This window comes from Triturus cristatus, chromosome 2_2 (genome assembly GCF_964204655.1).
Source record: "Triturus cristatus chromosome 2_2, aTriCri1.1, whole genome shotgun sequence".
Taxonomy (NCBI): Eukaryota; Metazoa; Chordata; class Amphibia; order Caudata; family Salamandridae; genus Triturus; species Triturus cristatus.
In genome coordinates, this window is record NC_140582.1 from 1180728239 (window position 1) to 1180749576 (window position 21338).

Here is a 21338-nt window from a genome sequence, read left to right on the forward strand (position 1 = left end):
TTTCTTTGTAGACCACAAAAATAATACGCGCAATCTGTAGTTCCATTTTAGAAAACACATTTTTTAGGTCGAGCCTGGGCATCGCATGCACTGCTCTGCGAGACATGCTGTATTGAGGTAGGGACGTGAAGCTCTTCCCACTCTCTGCCCATATTTTTCATTGGCTTTTGTCATTGTCCACTATATATTGTGGCTGTTCTTTGGTCAAAAGGCTTAGTAGTCCCTCCTTAGTCTTGCCTTGTCTCATTCCCATGCAACACCCCCGTTACATGTGTTGTTACTCGGTAGGCTTTAATTACAGACTCCAAGCATGATTTCTTTAAATAGCTTTGCCATGCGGACACGCTCTCTCCTAAAGTGGTAAAAAAAAAATTATAGCACACATTTGCAATGCAATAAGTCTAGCATTTGCAAGAGTTTAAGCTATTGGCATTGTAAATGACATTTTTGCACACAAGGAAGGGCAGAGAGGCAAAAAAACACACTACTCCAGCCTCCCCAATCACAACTGTAACATACACAGAGAGGAGTAGCGGGTGAGGTTTAAGAGAGGTGGCACGTGCCCTGTGAAAAAATACTGCCCTCACTCACAAAATTGTGACATGCTTGGGCATGCTTCAGTACACCCCCACGCAGACCAACGCCTGGAGTGGAGCAAAGGGGAGAGGAAGACAATACAAACATGAAAAATGATGTATGTACTAAATCTGGGTTCACTGAAAGAAAAAGTGCAGTGAAGGTTAAAACTAGTTCAGTGGTGTCTTTGTGCAAAAATGTATTCCTAGACCCACTGACTATGATTAAAACACGTAAAGGATGGTGGGGACAGGAAAGTATTAGGAGGTCCTTCACCCCTCCTTACTGCCAAATTGTCGACATGTTTCTGGTGCGTGTCTCGAGTCCAAAGTTTTAGATTACAACAGCATTCATCAGGACCTTACTGATCCCAGTATCTTATGTTCCCTCTGTACCCGGTATTCGGAATCCCTGGAACTAGTAGTTCCCAGAGAGAGGGACACCCTCAGTAACTCACTTCGGTTATTCGTGTTCAGGTGTAATCATGCTTAAACTGGTGAGTTAATGGAAGAGCCCCCTGTAGTCACACTTACGTCATGGGTGGAGCTCTGCCGGACCCTTTGTCCCGTTACCGCCGTGAAGATTGTAAATGACAACGCCTTAATTGATCTGTTATAAAACAACATATAATTAAAAGGCATTGTCATTTTCAATTCGAATAGCTCAAACTCTCGTAAATGGGAGACCTATTGCATTGCAAATGCTTGTTTACTTATGTGTTTTGGAGTGGATGTATGTGGTGGGTAGGGGAATTGGGTGGTATGGTGTGCAGTGGAATTGTGGATAGTAATTATGTGGTATTTATTTTATTGGAACTATGTGAAGTGGGATTGTGGATTATGGAGAGTGATAATGTGGTATGGTATTTTGTGTTTTGGAGTGTTATTTAGTGGCGTTTAATTGTGTGGCGTACTGTTGAATTTTCTGATATGATGTGGTATTATGTGGGGTGCATTGTATGTATGTGGTGTGTTATGTGGTTTCTTGTTGAATTATGTGGTGTGGAATGGAAAAGTGTTGAGTTGATTTGTGTGGCATGGAACTGTGAGGCGTTGAGTGAAATTATGCTGATTGGAATTATTTGACATGGTGCGGAGTGTATTTATATGGATTGTTGGTATATGGTATTGGTGAGTTTTATGTGGGGTGTATTTTGTGGTAGTGAGTAGAGTGGAGTTGAATTAAGTTGTGCTGAGTGGTATTATGTGTAGTGAAATTATGCTGGGTGGTTCTGAATTGTGTCCTGGTGAATGTTGCGGTGTGGAATTGTGTGGTGTTGTGTGTCACAGTAAACATCAAGTTGCCTTGTTTTTTGCTCTTACGTATTAATCCTAGGAGGCAGTGTTTTGGTTTTAATTGGACTCTACTATTCCGATGGCCCCTTATTAGCTCCACTTTCTCCTACCAAAAGTTACTGACCGCAGGACATTCCCATGCCAAGTGCAGGAAATTGGCCTCTTCTCTGTGGCACCTGGGGCATGAATTGGGCCTGTCAGAGGCCATACGATGTTACCTTTCCGGGGCCATGTACGTGCGATGTATTTGATTATAGTGTATTAATCGGAAGCAAGGATTTCAGGAGACTGTGTGTGAGCGCACCTACCACCTTTCAGTCCTTATCCTCCAGTGGCTCCTCCAGATCCGCACTCCAAGCCGCGAATGCAACAGGGGGTAGGGGAGAGTACTGAAGTCTGCCCTCATTGTCCTATACAACAATGATATAATACGCCTGCCTGACCCACATGTAAGCACAATATCTAGTGTCTGTGTAAGTTGCGGTATCAAAGGATACGCGGGTCATATTTCTTTAAGTATATTAGCTAATGCAGTGTACTGTAGGTATTGTCCTTGCCCCAGTCCAAAATCTCTACGGGCCTGTTTGAATGTGATGAAGCTCTCGTCTGGGTACAGACCCCCCCCCCCCCTGCCATGTCCAAAATTACATGTTGGCCATAACTCTCCGGACTGGCGCCATATCCCATACTGACAATTCCCGATGGAACAGGGCATGTCTCAGGATTCGCTCCACAAATGACTGCCACACGCACGCTGTCTGCCTAGCCACATACGGTGCTGCATCGGAGGCACCTGTGCACCCCCATACTCTTTCTAAAGTTCTGCTTACCTATAATATATCCATCTACCATTATGTATCTGGCCCTGTAAAAAATACAACGTTGAAATTCAGATGCATGCTGAATACAGATAGCAATATGGATAGTTTTGAGATTTAACAAAATTGGCCATATCACCGAGGCTGAGAGTAGGCCAAAGGAGCTTTGTCTAGGGCGACAGGTTGTATTAATTTAATATATTTAAAAAACTAGTAGTAACTAGTAAGGGATACTATCAATGTCTGTCTCGTATTGCTGGGCGTCAGCCATGCATCTGTGACCGCAGCAGCCAGATAATTGCCGTATCAGTTTCCCATGGAGCATTTTAAGGTATGGCCATTTCACATGCTTTACCTTTATTGCATAGGTTTATGTTCTGACCAGAGGGTGGTTGTGGGAATAATACGTGGGATTCTACTGCTAATCCAAACCTCCGAACCAAAAGAGATATATGACCAAGAGTTAGAAAAAGACGCAGAAGCCAGTCAGCCCTCTTGGGGAAAATGGGGTAAAGAAGAAATTGCTTCACTCTGGATTGACTATGGCATCTTGGGCAGATGTAGTTATACAGGTAAGTCTCACGAGGAATGGAACACACTCTTCAAATACAATGTGAGAGTCCTAGTGCATGACATACAAGAACTAATTTTGGCTGATAAGTTTCAGTTACCAAAATATATTATAGCCCATCCCTAGACTTTCGCCATCTGAATGCTTCTAACGGGCCCAAGAGTACCTACTACCCTTCGGTGGACGTGGTGAACTCTAAGTGGAATGCACAGGGAGTCGAAGAAACCAAGATGACAGGACTCTAAGCGAGGGGAAGAGTCAGAAGTGGTTGACTAATGGAACGAGCTGTGCACAGGACAGAAAGAGGATGTCATGCACAGTACTAGTGGTAACTGCAAAAAGAGGCAAAAGCGGGGTAAGAAGGGAGAACACAACAGAAGTGCTAGACATGAGATGGTAGGTGAACAAATGACGAGGAGCCATACACCTAAGCAATGGCATGATGTAGTGAAATGATGTGACTGTGTAAGCGTAGGCTGACTACGCATGTTGTAGAATGTTGAGTGTTAATGCTGTAATAATGTGATAAAGCATGGAACGTTTGATCTGTGGGATGGGTGGATCCTGCGAGCGGATTACATTTGAAGGGAGAATGGAGCCCTAACGGGAGCTATCAGGTTGTGGCTGCAACCTCAGGGCCTAACATTAAGTAACAAATATACCCCCTTCTTGAATGACTCCAGATTGGTGAGTGGTACAACACAAGGCAACTAGAAACCTTCACTGTTGCTTTCCCACGTTGCCTCCGAAACATCCACTCTTCCGCTATACTGTACTGTCCTTGGTGTGAATACTGTTTTAACCAGAAAGTCGCACCTAGTCCCACGGTGCTCAGCCACCACCTCCCTCCACACCACAATCACTACCCTCTGCGCAAGTCAGAACGCTTCCTTACCTTTCGTTTTTCCGGAAGTCCGCTTCCAGATTGTGAGAACCTCTCTGTCAGGCATTGTAATCTATCATCCCCCTGGGTCATTGGGTCAATTTTGTAAATCTCTGCCCGATATGGCTGCTACTTTAGCAGCACCCCTGCTAATTTTACGTTGTTGAGGGATTTTAATCTTCATTTTGATGACCCTTCACAGGTGGCCCGCAGCGGAGATAATTAATGACCTTGCAGCCTGTTTCACCAAAAGGTTATTAATCCAACCCATGTTAAGGGCCACCTATTAGATCCTATCGTCTCCAATTCGGAAGAATTAGTAGGAGGGAACCCATTCCAGTACCTTGGTCTGATCATTTTCTTAATCCATTTTTCTGGACCCCCAACTGCGCCTCGCCTTCTACTAAGCTGATTAGAAAACTGTCACGTCTCTGGCCTAAACTCCAGTCAGAACAATGGATTTCAGAATTAGAAAAAACTAAGCCGATCCCTGACCCAGATACCATTATTGCTAACAATTTTTTTTATAAATGGATAGAAAGCTCTTTAGATTGGGTTCTCCCGATGAAATTGACCCAGATGAAAGTTGGGACGAATAGAATGGCATGGTAAACCCGTAAGCTTCGGGTGTTAAAACAAACCTGCAAGAAACTCGAAAGAATTTGGAGACAGGATTTCACCTTAAATAAGAAACTGGAATATAGGGAGGCCATTAAATTGTACAAAGCAGAAATTAAACTGGCCCAGGCTGCGTACTATGATGACAGATTTCCTTGGCAGCTAATTCCGCTCATGAAATCTTTTGCATTGCGAAAACTCTGCTCAGGGCCCTTCTAGCCCCAGCTATTTCTGATGCTACAGGCTTACGATGTACCAATCTTGCAGATTTTTCTATGACAAAATTTAAGCCATTTATATGTCATTCCCCCTTGCAGATGGCCAAACATTTGATATTAGTCCTCAAAGCAGGGAACATTGTCTGGAGGTAATTCCCTTGATGGACTCTGAAGCTTTCAAAACAATCTCGGCACTTGTGAAAAGTGGGTCGGCCAGAGACCCATCGCCACCTAATATTTTGAAGCAAGCATCCGGAACTGTCTCCCCCATTATATTGGAGTTGATCAACGCCTTGCTTTCTACTGGAGTGGTTCCCCCTCCAAGGAAAAGAGCGATGGTGAAGGCATTATTAAAAAAGCCTAGCCATCAGAGGCAATGTGGCACAGTTGTTTCTTTCTTCTCCTTTTTTGTTCTTACCTTCCTTCAGAATATATTTTACCTGCAATCAATCCTCTAATGTTGTTGAAAATGTTGACTCTCGTATATGTCATCCTGACTGTATATCCTGGGTACCCTGCAAGGCCCGCGTACCGTATTGGTTGTCAACAATAAAATTATGTTGTGGGAAAAAAAAAAAAGCCTAGCCATGATCCAGATTGCCTGTGAAACTATCGCCCCATTTCACTTCTCCCAGGGATCAGTAAAATGGTGGAAAAACATGTCAAGTCAGTGCTTTCTGCATTCCTGGAGACTCATAACCTTCTCCATCCGTCACAGACTGGCTTTCGACCACTTCAAGGAACAGAAACTGCTCTGTTAGCAGTCGTTGAAGAGTCTAAAAAGATCCTGGACGCTGGAGGCACTACTGTTGTCGTCATCCTCTTGGACCTCAGTGCAGCCTTTGACACGGTTAACCACCAAATTCTGGTCCATAGACTCATACATTTGGGGGTGATCGGGGTTGCTTTAGCATGGCTGCAATCCTTTTTGGAGGACAGATCCTTCCAGGTCTTTGAAGCTGATGTTGCCTCAAAACAGGTGCCCCTCCGCTGTGGAGTTCCTCATGGATCATCCCTGTCCCACCATATTTAATATTTATATGAGCCCGCTGGCTGAGATTGTGCTGCCTTTCGGGGTGCATGTAGTGACCTACACTGATGACACGCAACTTGTAGTGGTACTTAACCATTCTGACAATTCCTCTCTTGGCCTCCGTCCTTGTTTGGAAGAGGTAGCCAAATGGATGAATCACTCCTACTTGAAGTTGAATGGAGAAAAAACAGAGATGATGATTTTAGGAAATTCGGCCCTTTTTGAACCTGAAATAATGTGGCCAGCCTGCCTGGGCCCCGTCCCGGTTCCTAAGACCCAGATGAAAAGTCTAGGCATCTGGCTTGACCACGACCTGAGCTTTAAGGTTCAGGCGAGTAATGTTACAGCCTCCTGTTACGGCATCCAAAGGATGCTTCGTAAAGTCTTCCTACTTCTTCCCGTCCGGGCAAGAAGGCTCATGGTCCAGACGCTCATTCTCTCGCGCCTGGACTATGGGAATGCCCTTTATTTAGGAGCCCCATGCACGACCATTTCAAAACTCCAGACGTTGCAAAACTGTGCAGCCAGGATACTTCTGGAGTTTCCAAAACAGCAATCTGCAAAACTTGCCTTGAAATCTCTTCATTGGCTCCCCATCAAGGAGAGAGTTAATTTTAAGGCTATATGTATTGTTCACAAGGCGCTAGCTGGAAAGGGACCGTCAATTAATTGCTCTTTTGTCCGGCCTTACCCTGCGAACAGGCGCCTGCGTTCAGACCATCTGCGTCTTGCCGTAGTTCCCAGGATTAATAAGGCTAGAAGTAGGGGCCGCCTGTTTTCTCACAATGCCGCTACCGCTAGGTTCTGGAATACTCTTCCACTTCACTTAGATAAGGAGTCCAACTAGCTGGCCTTTCGTAAATTGCTAAAAACTTGGCTCTTCCCTTAGTAGGGCTGTGGTGACTATCGTTTTGCTGTTGTCAGCGCTGGAATATCCCTGGGTAGCTACGCGCTTAATAAATGCTTTTTTCATTTCATTTCATTTCACTACCCTCTGCGCATGCCAGAACATTTCCTTCCCTACCCTCTGTGCATGCCAGAACGCTTCCTTCACTACACCCTGCGCATGCCAGAACGTTTCCTCCACAACTCTCTGCACATGCCAGAACGCTTTCTTCACTACCCTCTGCGCAGGCTAGAACTATTTCTTCACTACCCTCTGCACATGCTAGAATTATTCATTCACTACCCCCTGCACATGCCAGAATGCTTCCTTCACGACCCACTGAGCATGCCAGAGCGCTTCCTTCTCTACCCTCTGCGCATGCCAGAACGCTTCCTTCACTACCCTCTGCGCATGCCAGAACGCTTCCTTCACTACCATCTGCACATGCCAGAACGCTTCCTTCACTACCCTCTGCGCATGCCAGAATGCTTCCTTCACTACCCTCTGCGCATGCCAGAACGCTTTCTTCACTACCCTCTGTGCATGCCAAAATGCTTTTTTCACTTCCCCCTGCCCATGCCAGAACACTTCCTTCACTACACTCTGCACATGCCAGAACGTTTCCTTCTCTACCCTCTGCGCATGCCAGAATGCTTCCTTCACTACCCTCTGCGCATGCCAGAATGCTTCCTTCACTACCCTCTGCGCATGCCAGAATGCTTCCTTCACTACCCATTGCGCATGCCAGAATGCTTCCTTCACTACCCATTGCGCATGCCAGAACGCTTCCTTCACTACCCTCTGCGCATGCTAGAACTATTCCTTCACTACCCCCTGCGCATGCCAGAACGCTTCTTTCACTAAGTGTGCAGAGTTCCAGGTTGCCTTAAAAGCAATTATACATTCTTCCAAATCTGTAGGTCATTTTAGGGGCTCACTCTTGCATTTTTCTCTTCGCCCATCGCTGCCTCCCCCCAACATCTCCTAGGAGTATACACAAGCTGGGTGTAAGTCAGCAGAGTAGGGGAAGATCTCTGCTCTGGGTGCTTGTATTAGGCAGTGTAAAAGGCTTTTTCTCCTCCCTTTGACCTTAAACATTACAAGTAGAGGTCACGTGGAGTTCATAGCAGATGGATTGTTTTTCTTTTTATTTGTGGATGTTAAACGAGGGTCTGTTTCTTCTCCAGGTCCACCCATTGATAGGAGTGCAGTGGGTTGCAACATACCTATGCATGTGATATTTGCCACCTGTCTTTCTCACTCTATCACCAGTGACAGATTTCATTTAATCAATTGGTTAACAGCAAAAAAGCAACTCCTTATTCTGCTTTTTAAAGCTAAAAAGAACTCTTCTCCAGTTACCAATCTCAAATGCTAATGTTATGTGTTGTCTTGCAGCCTCATCTGGACAAAGCTTACCCTGCTGGTCTCCTCCAAGCTCTCTCATGCTGCTTCATGGTTCCGCTCATACCACCAAAACCCACCCCATCTGAGCTGCACTGCACTTCCTCCTGCCAGCTTCCAAAAGTGCCCCACACACATTGCCTACTTTCGCTTGAAATTTGTCTAAACTCTTTCTTCCCAACTCACCCTGCGTTCCGATGCTTTTCGTTACATCCAATGTACGTATCTATATACACGCTAATTTGTCGAGTGCCTGTTTGTAACTGTTTGTTTAGACTATATTTTGACTCTCTAACAACACGTAGCATGCATCTATCATACACAATATATCTGATACATCCAGACTGCTGTTGACGTTGTGTGCCACGATTCTTCGCTTGCGTGGAGCATTTCGTACTATTTTTGTCATTCATAGTAATCAAGTGAAGACATGGATATTACATTTGAGACTTAGACCACGCCTCCCACCAGCAGGCATGACATATTCTCTTAGTTGTATGATATAATGACATATGAAAATGGTGGCACCCACAAAACAGGAGTCTGGGATGGGACCACGCCAGCCTTCTACAAAGAGCTTGACTCCGAAGACGCTGTAGGGCGCCCTGTCCACCCACAAACAGGGCGCCCTGTCCAGCCACAAACAGCTGTGTGGTCAGAAATCCTCATGAAGAGCTGCTCTGTCTAAGTTTATGCTATTGTCACTTTGTGTTAATTATTGACTTTTTTTTCCTATGGCTCTAGCAAACAAACTAGTTATGTAGTAACTTTGCACTACCACTGCCTTTTATATCTGTGTAGACCAGGCTTCTCCAACGAGTAGCTCATGAACTACTGGTAGCTCTGCACCTACCTCCGAGTAGCTCTCCTGTGTGCAGCCCAGCTTACTAAATTAGAAACTTTTGGTTGGTTGAATTAGTTCATGTTGACCAAAATTTAAAAGCGGGTTTTCAAGACAAATGTGTGTATTTTGAACCCTCATTATTTCTTAAATACATTTAAAGCCGATATTTGGGAGATAAATCAGGTGGCCCTGGGGAGATGTATTACTGATATTAATACCTTGGTGCCAGGTGCATTGCAGCTACGGCTGTTATGTATTATCCACATAGAGGCATCCCAAAGTGATAAAGGCTTATTAACATTACTGCCGACGACCCTGCTTGATGCACTGAGGTGATCACTGCTGGTCATCTTGCATATGGTGACCAGTAATGTAGTCTCGCCTGATATGGTCACTATTACAACACTAATAATGTTAGTAGCTCGGGATGACTTTCATTGAACATAAGCAGCTCTTATTACTGAAAAGGTTGAAAACCCTTGGTGTAGACGCTACTAAGGGGTCTTGGAGTAGTCGTACCCTGCAGTCAGTACGATTTTGCTTATTTAAGCAAACTGCTCGTGACCTCAACAGAGGTGTTCTCTGTCCCAAAACCATAGTCATTTTGCTCCAAACCACCCTATTTTTGTTTTGTTTCTTGCAGGTTCTTTAGGGGACATTTCCAAACACTTTGTCGACCTTACGAATCCAGCTGATGTCAACAGCTACCTGGCCTTCAATGTCACCTCACCCTTGTGTTTCACCTCAGCTGTACTTGGAGCATTCCCAAAGAGTCCTGGTCTCCACAGGGTGGTGGTAAACATCTCTTCACTCTGTGCCCTGCAGCCAATCAAATCCTTCACGCTCTACTGCGCCGGGAAGGCTGCGCGGGACATGATGTTCCAGGTGTTGGCAGCGGAACAGCCCGATGTTAGAGTTCTGAACTATGCACCAGGTAATGTTGTTTGATCTTCTTTTTTTTAAAGAGCGTTCAGAAAGCATGTGGCTCAGTAGAAAGTGAACTCAATATTTTACTGGTTTCTAACATTAGGGTTTCTTTTACTGTATAGTTTGCAGATGGCAGCGTCCTGGGGGCAGTGCCTCCTGACCTCTGCCACACCTGGACTGCCAAATTTCGAGAAATCCACCAATGTGTCACGTTTTCAATCTCAAATCTGCTCCACCCGCATAGTGGGAGCTGCTCCGGAGGAGGAAAAAAACCACACAGTGACATGTCTTGCCTTACCGATATGCTGTAACTATACACTTAATTCGATTTGAGGCGCTTAATCCGTCTTTCTGGGTCCCCAGTATTTTTACTGGGGACCACAGACTGAAGAGTCAGTAACTTAAGGGCGCACGCTTAATTGGACGGGTCTTCATACTCCATTCCCTTCAGTGCCATGGCAACCACAAGGGTTTTCCATTGAACAAAACACATCTGCAGTATTTTTGGGAGAAGTTTGATTATCCTTTTCCTCAGGTACTCTAAAATGAAATTGATATTTGTGAATAATCCAAACTTTCTTCAGTTACTTCACTCACTGCATATACTGCAAAAATGACCCCCATGGAAATGTATGTTTTTATTTGAAAGAGCACTCCTAGCGTACAAAACAGCCAGTGAGAGTACTCTGTGGTGACGATCTGACCCACGCCGGAAGGGGCGGGGAGAGGAACCCATCCGATTGTACATTCCCAAGAGCATCTCACGTAACAACAGCTCCTCCCTGACTGGCCCAAATTGGACCTTTAAGGAAGCTCGACCACCCGCTTAATGCCGCACTCCAAATTTTACTACACTGCAATCAAATGTCAGTTCTCTTACGGTGCAGTGGGCTCTGGGGACATCACTTGTGTTCTATTGATTCCAGTATCATGTATTATTCGCTGAACAATGGCCAGGTGCCAGACAGATGGAAAAATGCAAAAATCCTCCCACGACTAAAAGAAACCTCTGCCGACCCCTTGATGATATTAAACTATAGGCCAATATCACTACTACCTTTTTTCTTCAAAGTCCTTGAGAAATATGTGAATTTAGTTACCACAGAATATGTTTTAGCACAGAGATGGCCTTGCTCGAAACCTCTGAGGTTATGAAGGAGAAGCTGGATAAAGGAGGCAAAGCAGTGCTGATCTTGCTAGACCTCTCCGCGGCTTTTGACACCGTGCCCCATGACAGGCTCCTGCAGAGACTTCAGGAGTGCGGCCTGGGTGGCACGGTACTCAAGTGGTTCTCCTTTTTGGAGGACAGGCATCAAGTGATGTGGTCTCCTCCTTTTGCTGCCCCCATTCCCCCAAGAAGGTGGGTGTTCCCCAGGGCTCGAATTTGAGCCAGATACTTTTTAATTTATATATGGCCCCCTTGCTCCCTTGGCTGAGTCAAACGGCGCAACAATAATTTCGTACACTGATGATACTCAGCTCTTGTTTACATGTGACAAGTGCGAGGAATTCAGAGGCAACAAGATTTACAAATGCTTGACAGGGGTGTTCGCTTGGCTAAGGCTGAGTCAATTAAAGTACATCCCAGAGAAATCTGAGATAATTTTCTTTGGTTCTTCATCCTGCGACGAATGGCGTCAATGGTGGCCTTCAGACATGTCACCCCCCTTAACATCAGTAAATACAGTTCTGAACCTGGGGGTCAAGCTGGATGACACTGTATCTATGAAAGCTCAAATTCAGGCAGTAGCCGGTTCCTGTTTTGGCCTCCTAAGAATGCTAAAGAATTTTCTTCCCGTACTATCGATCACTCACAGGAAGACTGTTGTCCAAGCTTTCATTATTCCCAGGCTGGATTACGTAAACGTCTTGTACCTCGGCCTCCCAGAATACCTATTGAATAGACTTCCGGTGGTCCAGAATGAGGCGCCAGGGCGATTCTCATGCTGGGACCCTGAGCACGGGTCTCCACTCACACGAAAGCTCTGCACTGGCTTCCTGTTCGAAAGAGAATTCGTTTTAAAGCTTTAATTGGTTTTTAAAGCTGTATGTGGTACAGGCCCCCTTTACATCAAAAAGATAGTTCAGCACTATATTCCTGGTAGAACCTTGAGGTCCTCCTTTCAGCAGCAGGCGATTGTCCCCAGGTTCTCCCGTGCCCGTATGGGTGGCCGCTCCTTCCGAGTTCAGTCTGCCTGTCTGTGGAACTTTTTACCGGCGTCACTCAGACGGGTGCCTGACTTACTTACCTTTAGGAAGCAGCTGAGAACCTAGCTATTTCAACAATAGCCAATTGGCCTCTTCCAGCCTTCAGTAATAGGGACAGTTCTGCCTTGAGGTCTTTTAGCACCGGTACACTCTTCCTGAGTAGCTGTGCGCTCTATAAGTACCAATTTAACATAACCTAACATGTCCGCTCCAGGCTTGAAGGCATTGAGGCTGTGGGGTGCCGGTGCTCCACCCTGCTAGACCTGACCACTCTGGGTACTCTCCAAGAACGTTCTGTGCATGGGGGAGTGGTCAGATCAACTCCTACCAGACATTGCTCGGTCTTTCTGAAACCACAGGCACCCTAGCCATGATTTTCTCATTTTGTCCCCGCTTACATGTGCAAGTTTATGTAGGAGGACCTGAGAATCCTAGCTCGGTGAGTTAACTGCAATACTTTTCTTCCAGCCCCTACATCTGCGACTATAAGGAAAATGCATGTAAAATGCATGCGCCGAGTGTAAAATTGGCATTTAGAGCCGTGTCCCTCATGAATGAGTTTTTGGCCACAGCACTGTCTATTAAAAGCCAGCGTTCAATCTCATTTTCTGTGAAATAAACTACCAGTTATCCTACTTTACAGTAACAGTTGTGTCATTGTTTTCTCCCCCAAGCACGCTTTACTTTGCCTTTTACAGGGCAGCCTCTACTCATTCCTGCTGCGGACGAGCAGGTCAGAGCAATGGATAGTTTCTAATTTGGGGTGCCCAAGGCCTCTTGCTTCCCTTAAGTTCATCATTGCACAGCTAGATCTTGTGCAGCTGACCCCAGATTTCTTTTATGGGTGCCAATTTCCGTCAAGTGGTACTGGAATACTATGTGGCAACCTCAACTGCAAAGTCTGTTTTTGCAGATTATCTCCATTTAAAAATCTAGAATAAGGCTCGAATAAATGCCCTCCTGGTAGCACACGCTAACGGCAATTCGCAGGCGGTATTTGCACTTGTTTGTTGCCTAGCACTTGGATTGAGGCCTTGGGTCTCTCCACGCTCAGTTATGCCCAGTGCAATGGTGCACATTGAAGGCTTGGATTAGCAAACATTTTACAGCCCTACAATATAACTGCAGGTGGCAGAGATTTTGCAGGAGTAAGTTTCATAAAAGGATGGAGATGAAGGTATTTCCTGGAAGTGGCGATTGGTGGCTAAATTCACAGTCATACCTTTGAGGACGTTCATAACTATTTCTTTTTTTTTTTTTTTTTTTTTTGAAAAACCTTTATTGACATTTCGATCATTGACAAGTATGGGCCTACAACCCCCCAGGGCCGGCCGCTAAGCAATCAGAGCAATAAGGTCAAATATAAGCACATGCGGCACCTCGGTAGCAAAATCTTCATACTAAGATAGTTCGGCCCGGGAGCCGCGCAGGTAGGACACCAGGAGAAAAGGGGTTTTTCATTTTATAATGAAACAAAACAGTAGGATCAGGTGCCAAACAATTTCCCAACAGCGATAAAGGGCAGGCCGCATGATAGACGTTAGCAATAAACAGCAATCAATTGAATCCATGGCGCAAACACAGGAAATGATGGGGAAGAATATCAAAAACAGTTGCGCCTGCAGGCCCCCATACCCAACGCCCAGAGAACCCCCGGAAACTGTGGCACACACGGAGAGGCAACGGTTCACAGCAAAAGAGGCGTACCACGCTGATCCCAGAAAAGAAACAAAAAGAAACGGAGAAGAAAAAGGAGGCCATGGAAAAAGAGAGGAAGACTGAGAAAGAAAAGAGTCCCCCCCCAACCCCCCACCCTGCACCTCTGCAAATGAGTATGGCCCCTCCCCCCAGCAGTGTGCCTGTCGCCCTGGAACTAGACCCGAAATACAGAAGAAGCAGGGAAAAAGGAATAAGAAAGAACCCCACCAGGCGGGGGGGTGGAGAAAATATAATAGACTGGAGGAGGGCCTTCAGAACATACCCCCGGCTTCTCCCTCCCGCACCGTAAGGTATCCCAGCAGCAAACAATAAGTAGCACCAAATCGACCATAACAAAAGGGGGAATGGGGAGCATTGCGCACCGAATATGCTAGTAGCTATGTCCTGGGAGTACACAACCATGAGTCCGCCCGTCTACCAGATGACCACCCCGAGGGATCAGCCTCATCCCTGACCACTCCTGGCGATGCTGCCCATGCCTACCCCTCGACCCAGCGCCATGTCCGATGTTCCAAGGTGAAGGGATGTCCCAAAACAACCGGGAAGCGACGCACACAGGTGGGGTGGAGGTCTCAGAACGCCAACACAGTCCGCATCTCGGAGGGACGTCTTTCCCAGTGCTGCCCCAGGATCTGTACTGCACACAAGGTCCGGGAAGGCTGGATCATCCAAAGTAGACAGACATTGCTGGTAAAGTCCCTGGGTCACCGGAGGTCGTACACGGGACGAGGCCACCACCTTCCACTCGGAACCACTACCTCCGGAACAGATCAAACCCTCAGTCAGCCGATCATACGGTAGCATACTGTCCGGAGTGTCCGGCTGCGCACTAATCGCAGGGATGGCCGCGACATTATCCTCCTGTGTGCAGTGTAGGAAGTCCCTGTGCAACTGTGGACTAGCATGCCGCCATTGTCCCAACGCTGATGCCACACCGTCGATCTTACTCCCCAAGACCTCGATGCCACGAGCCAAGGAGAAATGAAGGGCACCAAGGGCCTCAAGGAGGTCGCCGTACCCCAGCACTGCTCCCCGCGGTCGCTCTGCCACACTCCCAAAAGTCACACACTCCCAATCCTGCTGCGACCCGGTGGACAGGATAGTAGGCTGCATCGCAACAAGATGGCCGCCGGGGGAGGCCCGGCTCGTATGGGGGCCGGGACCCAGGGACAAGCACCTCGGGGTCCACGTCGCTGGAGACAGGGGTCCGGGGGCAGGTACAAATTCAGCCGTTGCGTGGACTCGGGCAACAGTCGTCTCCACCAAGGACCAGCGGCCGCGAAAATCCGGGAGCAGTCTGCAAGGATCAGGGCGAGCTAGGGGCGGTGTCCGGGCAGCTCACCGTCAAAGGCAGGGGCAAACACCGAAGAGTCTGAGAACTGCACCCCCGGGCATGCCCTCGATCCACTACGCTTCAGCAACGGGAGCGGCCGTGGCGAAATGCAGGCCGGGGGCAGCACCGCTCCGGTGGACCGACTCCACCCAGTCACCACAGGCCGTTGTTGTTAAACTGCCACCCGGCCAAGGCGTCCACTCGAGGTCCCGGCTCCGGGGCCGCACGGGCCGCAAAGTTCATCCGCAAATTTCTCAGGCGGTACAGTAGCCAGAAACCCCGGAGTCACACGATCGGTTGCCACTCTCCTTCACAAACACGATCCCATGGCGCAAGCTGAGGATCTAGTACAGGATATCCGTGCGGGATGCGGAGGTTCACGGAGCCGGGAATCTACGCTGCCGTCTCGGTCGCCATCTTGGCTCCTCCCCCTCATAACTATTTCTAATGATCTTTCCCATGATTATTTTAAAAAAAAATATTTTTATTATAGTTTTGCAATCAATATACATAAACACCGCAATGATGATCTTTCCTGGGATGATAGTGGGGGAGGCGGGCTTTACAAATACCCGCTAAGTTTACCGTAAAAGCATGACTTGGAAACATTCACATGCGGTATATTCCCTCACTGTCCCTTCCTTTCAGACAGGCAGACCTCAGAGCAGTATTTCCCCTGGGTACGTGAGTTTAGCCTTACACTCAGACCTGGTAGTATTTCCTTTCCCTCATCTGCATTTACTTACGCCTATTTTTAACTTTTCTTATTTGTGCCGTATTTTAAACATTTATTAGCTATTGTGCACATGGGTTTAACAGACTGCCACAATAACAGTTGCTATCCCCATACTGCCAACCGGTGACCCCCTTCCTTCTTGGTGCCTCATATATTCTTCATGGGCCCCCAGTCCGACGCGGCTTTGCCGATTGAGCGGAGGGAACTCAGGACATGACTACTGTGACGCAGCCGTTCCGCGACTGCCACCAACCATCAGACGGCAGCTGTCTAGCTGCCACAGCTTTTTGTATAAACTTCAAACCTGGTACCGACGCGCAGTGGACGCGCGCAGCAAGCGTGCCACTGGCGCTCTGAAAGCGCAACAAAGGCAGGCCCGTCTGAGCCCAACGGTTGCCAGGCACCAGGAAGCCTTGCTTTTGTTCACAGATATAACTTCACAATCCACACTTTTCTACAATAATAGTGATCTAAAGAGGCTCACTTCCAACTCCTTAGACTGCACACCCCACCTCCCCGTCACCTTTGAAGGCCCTTTTTCGTGCCGGGCATGCAAATTCACGTGTTCTGCAACACTACTGGACAAGGAAGCCAGTCCTCCGTGCTATAATCTGGCACACAGAGCCCATGACAAATTACATACTCCTACCCCCACACCTAAATGCATTTACTTCAACCCCAGATCAATCCCCAAACACTCAGTAGATATTTGGGAGCCTTTAGGGTCAATGCAACCTGACTTATGCTTCATCGCAGAAACATGGCTGCATCGGGCAGCGCTGCTCAGTATTCCTATAGCATTTCCTGAAAACTATAAGCTAATTAGACAAGACAGAGAACTCCAACCAGGAGGTGGAACAGCCGTAGCCTTTCGGGGAAACCTTAGGGTCGAAATCCTTGTCTCTCTTTTTACTAACTGGGTTTAGCTGATGGTGTTTAAATTGCATCCCGCAAACGGAAACCCCTGGAATGGTGCTCTTATTTGATATCCCCCTGGACAAAAACAAAGAATTTCACCTCCAGTCCAACAGAACGACTTGCCCCGCAAGATTTTCTCCTATTTGGAGATTTTAATTACCACGTTGACGTCATCATGGATCCTGAGGTCCCTATCTTGCTAACACATCTCTAAATGCTAAACCTACAGCGTATAAAAACTGGCCCCACCCATCAAGCAGGGCATATTTTAGACCTCATCTTTTCCACTAGTAAGCTCCCACAAATTTGACACACCACTGCCACTGACACAGACAGATCACTTTCTGATCAGCTTCCTAATTCCACTTACCACTTTGCCCAGCACACCTAAGCCCCAGCACCAATTCATCACCAGATCCTGGAAGCAGATCACCTGCTTCGCTTTTCAAGCAGCCTTCAAACTAGATATCACATTAGATATCAATTCAACTCTTGTACAGTTGAAAAACTCCCTCGTTCAGGCATTTGACATCGTGGCTTCCTATAAATCACTGACTAAGAAATATTCCAGACCAATGCACTTTGGTATTCGGCTGAATTGAAAACTGATAAGTCCTGCTGCAAAAGGCTTAAGCGCAATTGGAGGCTGTCTAAAAGCAATTCTGACAAATATTCAAAGATGCACTGCACTCGTACCATGCCGAAATAAAGATCGCTTGTAAACAATATATTGTCCAGAAAATTGATCAGGCCGGCAACTCCCCCAAGTAGTTTTTTATAAGTGTAAAAACCTTCACCCAACCACACGACTGTTCCTCTGACCCCCTAGCGTCTCAAATCTTCTGACACCCTGGCAACTCAATTTATAACTAAAATTAACACAATTTACAATTGTTTTCAATCCATGACCTTCCCCCCACTGCTAGCCAACAACACTCTAGCTCTGTGACACTCGAATGTTTCTAGCCCATCTCACTAACTGAAATGATCGACTTATTAGCTAAAGCAAAATCAGTTTACCCTGCTGATCCTTGCCCTCCAAAAATCATTTCACTCTTGCCCCCCATCTTGCCCCACACATTACTCTATTATGCAACCAATTTTTGTCCCTAGCCACAGGCCCGAGGCATTGGAAAGCAGTCCGTGTAACCCCCATCTTCAAGAAGCCAACCACTGACCCCAAGGACCCAACCAACTACCGCCCCATACCTCTTCCCACCTCTGCTGGGTAAGACTTTGGAGGCCCACATCAACAAACAGCTTATGGCCTACCTAGAACATAACAACTTGTTAGACCTCTCTCAGTCAGGTTTTAGACCATCTCACAGCACAGAGATTGCTCTCTCTTCAGTAGTAGACACCATTAGACTATCTCTCAACGACGGGTGACCAGCTAAGCTGGTGCTGCTTGATCTATCAGCAGTATTCAATACCATCTCACACACAATCTCAATACAACGCCTGCAGCAGAGGGGTATCTGGGGCTCAGCCCTTCACTGGCTGATAGACTTCCTTAAAGACAGAGTCCAAACATTTTCCATGAGTCCTTACCACTCCAGGACTTTTTCCCTAAAGAAAGGAGTTCCCCAGGGTTCTTCGCTGAGGCCAACACTCTTTAATGTATACGTAGCCCCCTTAGCCCGACTGATTAAATCCTCTGGACGACACCCAGTTGGTCATCTCATTCGGGCAGGACATCGAGAATGTCAAACAAAGATTCTCTACCTGTATGCGGGAGATTGCCCCCTGGATGTCCTGTAATTGTCTTCAACTCAATGGGAGCAAAACAGAATTTCTATTGTTTAAGAAGGCCCAAAGCCTCTCGACAGAGGACAGGAGGCAGGCAGAACTGGGCTCCACTCCTCTGCCCAGTAGAATTGTAAGAAACCTAGGCATACTCACAGACGATCAACTCTCAATGCGAGACCATATATCCTCCACATGTGGAACCTGTTTTGGTACCATGCATCTTCTTAAAAAGATCTTTAAATGGCTCCCATTGAACTCACATAAAACACTCACCCAGGCGCTGGTCATTAGCCGTCTAGACAACGGCAATAGCTTGTTTCTTGCCTCCAATGAATCCCTCCTGTCCCAACTGCAAGTCGTTCACAACACAGCGGACTCCATCTGGCCCCACACTCCGAGCCTTACATTGGCTCCCGATCCATAAGCGAGCCCTGTTTAAACTACTCTGTATATCTTACAAATCCCTATCAGGCTCTGGCCCAAAATACCTGCAAAACAAGCTCTTTCCTTATGTCCCAAGCAGGAACCTGCAATCTAACAACCAATCTTTTCTGTGCCTCCGCCAGATTCGCGTGGCTAAATATGGAGGGTGCGCCTATTTCCACCTGGGCCTGCTCCATTGGAACAAACTTCCTCTGACTATCTGCATGTGCTCAAGCTCAGCAGAGTTCAGGAAGCATCTTAAGAGCTGGTTGTTCTAAAACACTGCCGTTACTACAAATGTCTGCCATACGCGCGCCGAGATGTCCCTGCCAGGATGAGTGGTGCGCTATATCAAGCTCCATATAAAATAACATAAATGCTTTTCACAAATACTATGACTGTCTCGGTTCATGAGAATGAGCAGACTTCATTATAACTTTTTATCTTCAATTTGGCTGAGGGAGCGTAGCATATTCAATCTGTTACGCTCTCAATTCAGCTTTCAGTGGCTGAACCTTGCTTTTAGCTCTTGGAGCAGCAACGGTAAAATCAGGATAATAACTCCATTCACTGCCACGGTATTGTGTGTTGCCTGTTTCTCTGGCTGGTGGACTAGTAGGCAATGTACATTACAATCCTGGCCGTGGCGTAGTGCACCTCTTATTGCTTGAAGTCATTGAGACTGAAGAGAACATAATTTGAAGTTGAGCTTAAGGAATGCCACTCTTTAAAAAAAAACAAATATTTTTATTTGCATTTTTAACCAATACAAAAACAACTGGCATGTCACAAATAGTCATCCACGCACACCAAAAAACCCCCCACCCACGGTCCACCGCCCCATTTCCACGTCAATCAATCTATCGAATTACGGCTCCATCGTAAATTATACTGTTGGCAGTCCTCTCTTACTCCTCCTTGGTCTAGGGCCCATATCCAGCCACATCCCTTCACAAAGTACAGCCATAAGGAATGCCACTCTTGATATTCTGAATCCAAACATGCATGTTCTCTTTTTGAGTTTTTTCTGGTACTCCTAAAAGGGGAATGCTGTTTATCCCTCCCTATAATTTATCCTGTAAGGATCTCCTTACAGTTCACTGTGTTTTCAGCACACTGATTCAGTTTTCAGCCCGTTTTACTTTAGTAGAATCAATGCTGTTCTGCATTAGGTCCATATAATCTTTATCTCTCCGATTTCCTTGAGCACAGAAGTCGAATCGGGGTTTATATCAGCAGTGTTAAGAGCGGGACAATGGTCAGTCATGTTATATGTAGAGCCCTCCATGTACAGGTGGTTGCCCATTCTTGGAACAGTCCTCTAAGCATCAGACATGACTAAGAAATTGAGTTATTGGCAGGGTTGGAAAGTCTTAAAAATTATAGAAGACAGGGCAGTGGAGATTGAGCGCAGGCAGGCACCAGATCACACAACACAGTTCAGTAGACATCTTTATTTTTGGGTTATTTTGAATATTTGTGTGCTAAAAGTTGTGGCTGTCTATTCCAAGATGGAGCAGATGCATGGTAATGTGATTAGTTGCTGTGATTTTCCCCTTTTTACTAGTTCACATCCAACCATCCATCCCTGCACCTTTTGTTGTTTACACTCTTTACAGTCTTCTTGGTACATTTGTTTATGTACTTGATAACTCTTGGTTCTCTATTTACCTCTTTGACTTCTCTGCTTGTGACGTGCCAGGCGTCCTGGGGTTCACACTTGGTATTCTGTGTAGGAAAGTGCCTCTTTTTGCATGGTTACACACAGTTTTTGCCTGATTTGTGATGCATTTTGACTGAATGTGCACTGGGTCCCTGCTAATCATGTTCCCAGTGCCTGTGTTCTTTCCCAAAACTGTACCTTTGTTTCCACAATTGGCACCCTTCTGGCACACTTATAAGTCCCTTGCAAGGGCTTTGTGACCAGAGAGTGCTTCTAATGGCTGCAGAATGTATTATGCCATCCTCCGAGACCCCTCACCAAACCTATACCCACTTCTATTGCAGACTATGTGTTTTGGTGCAGCTAAAACTGAAGAGTCAATATGGCACACATCCCTGTGTGCCATGCCTACAATCCACTGCCTGTGGTATAGGTAAGTTATCCCTCTAGTAGGCCTCTCAGCCCTAAGGCACGGTGCACTATACAACAGGTGAGGGCATAGCTGCATGAGCAATA

At 46.5% G+C, this 21338-nt stretch overlaps 1 protein-coding gene across 1 annotated transcript in view; it reads left to right on the forward strand.

The window, feature by feature from the left end:
• The window catches only part of SPR (sepiapterin reductase), a 98874-nt gene that overhangs the window by 28467 nt on the left and 49069 nt on the right, over positions 1 to 21338 (forward strand). Inside the window, exon 2 of the mRNA XM_085642757.1 lies at positions 9790 to 10080. Within this exon, the coding sequence (XP_085498883.1) occupies positions 9790 to 10080 (291 nt within the window). The remainder of the gene's footprint in view (positions 1 to 9789; positions 10081 to 21338) is intronic.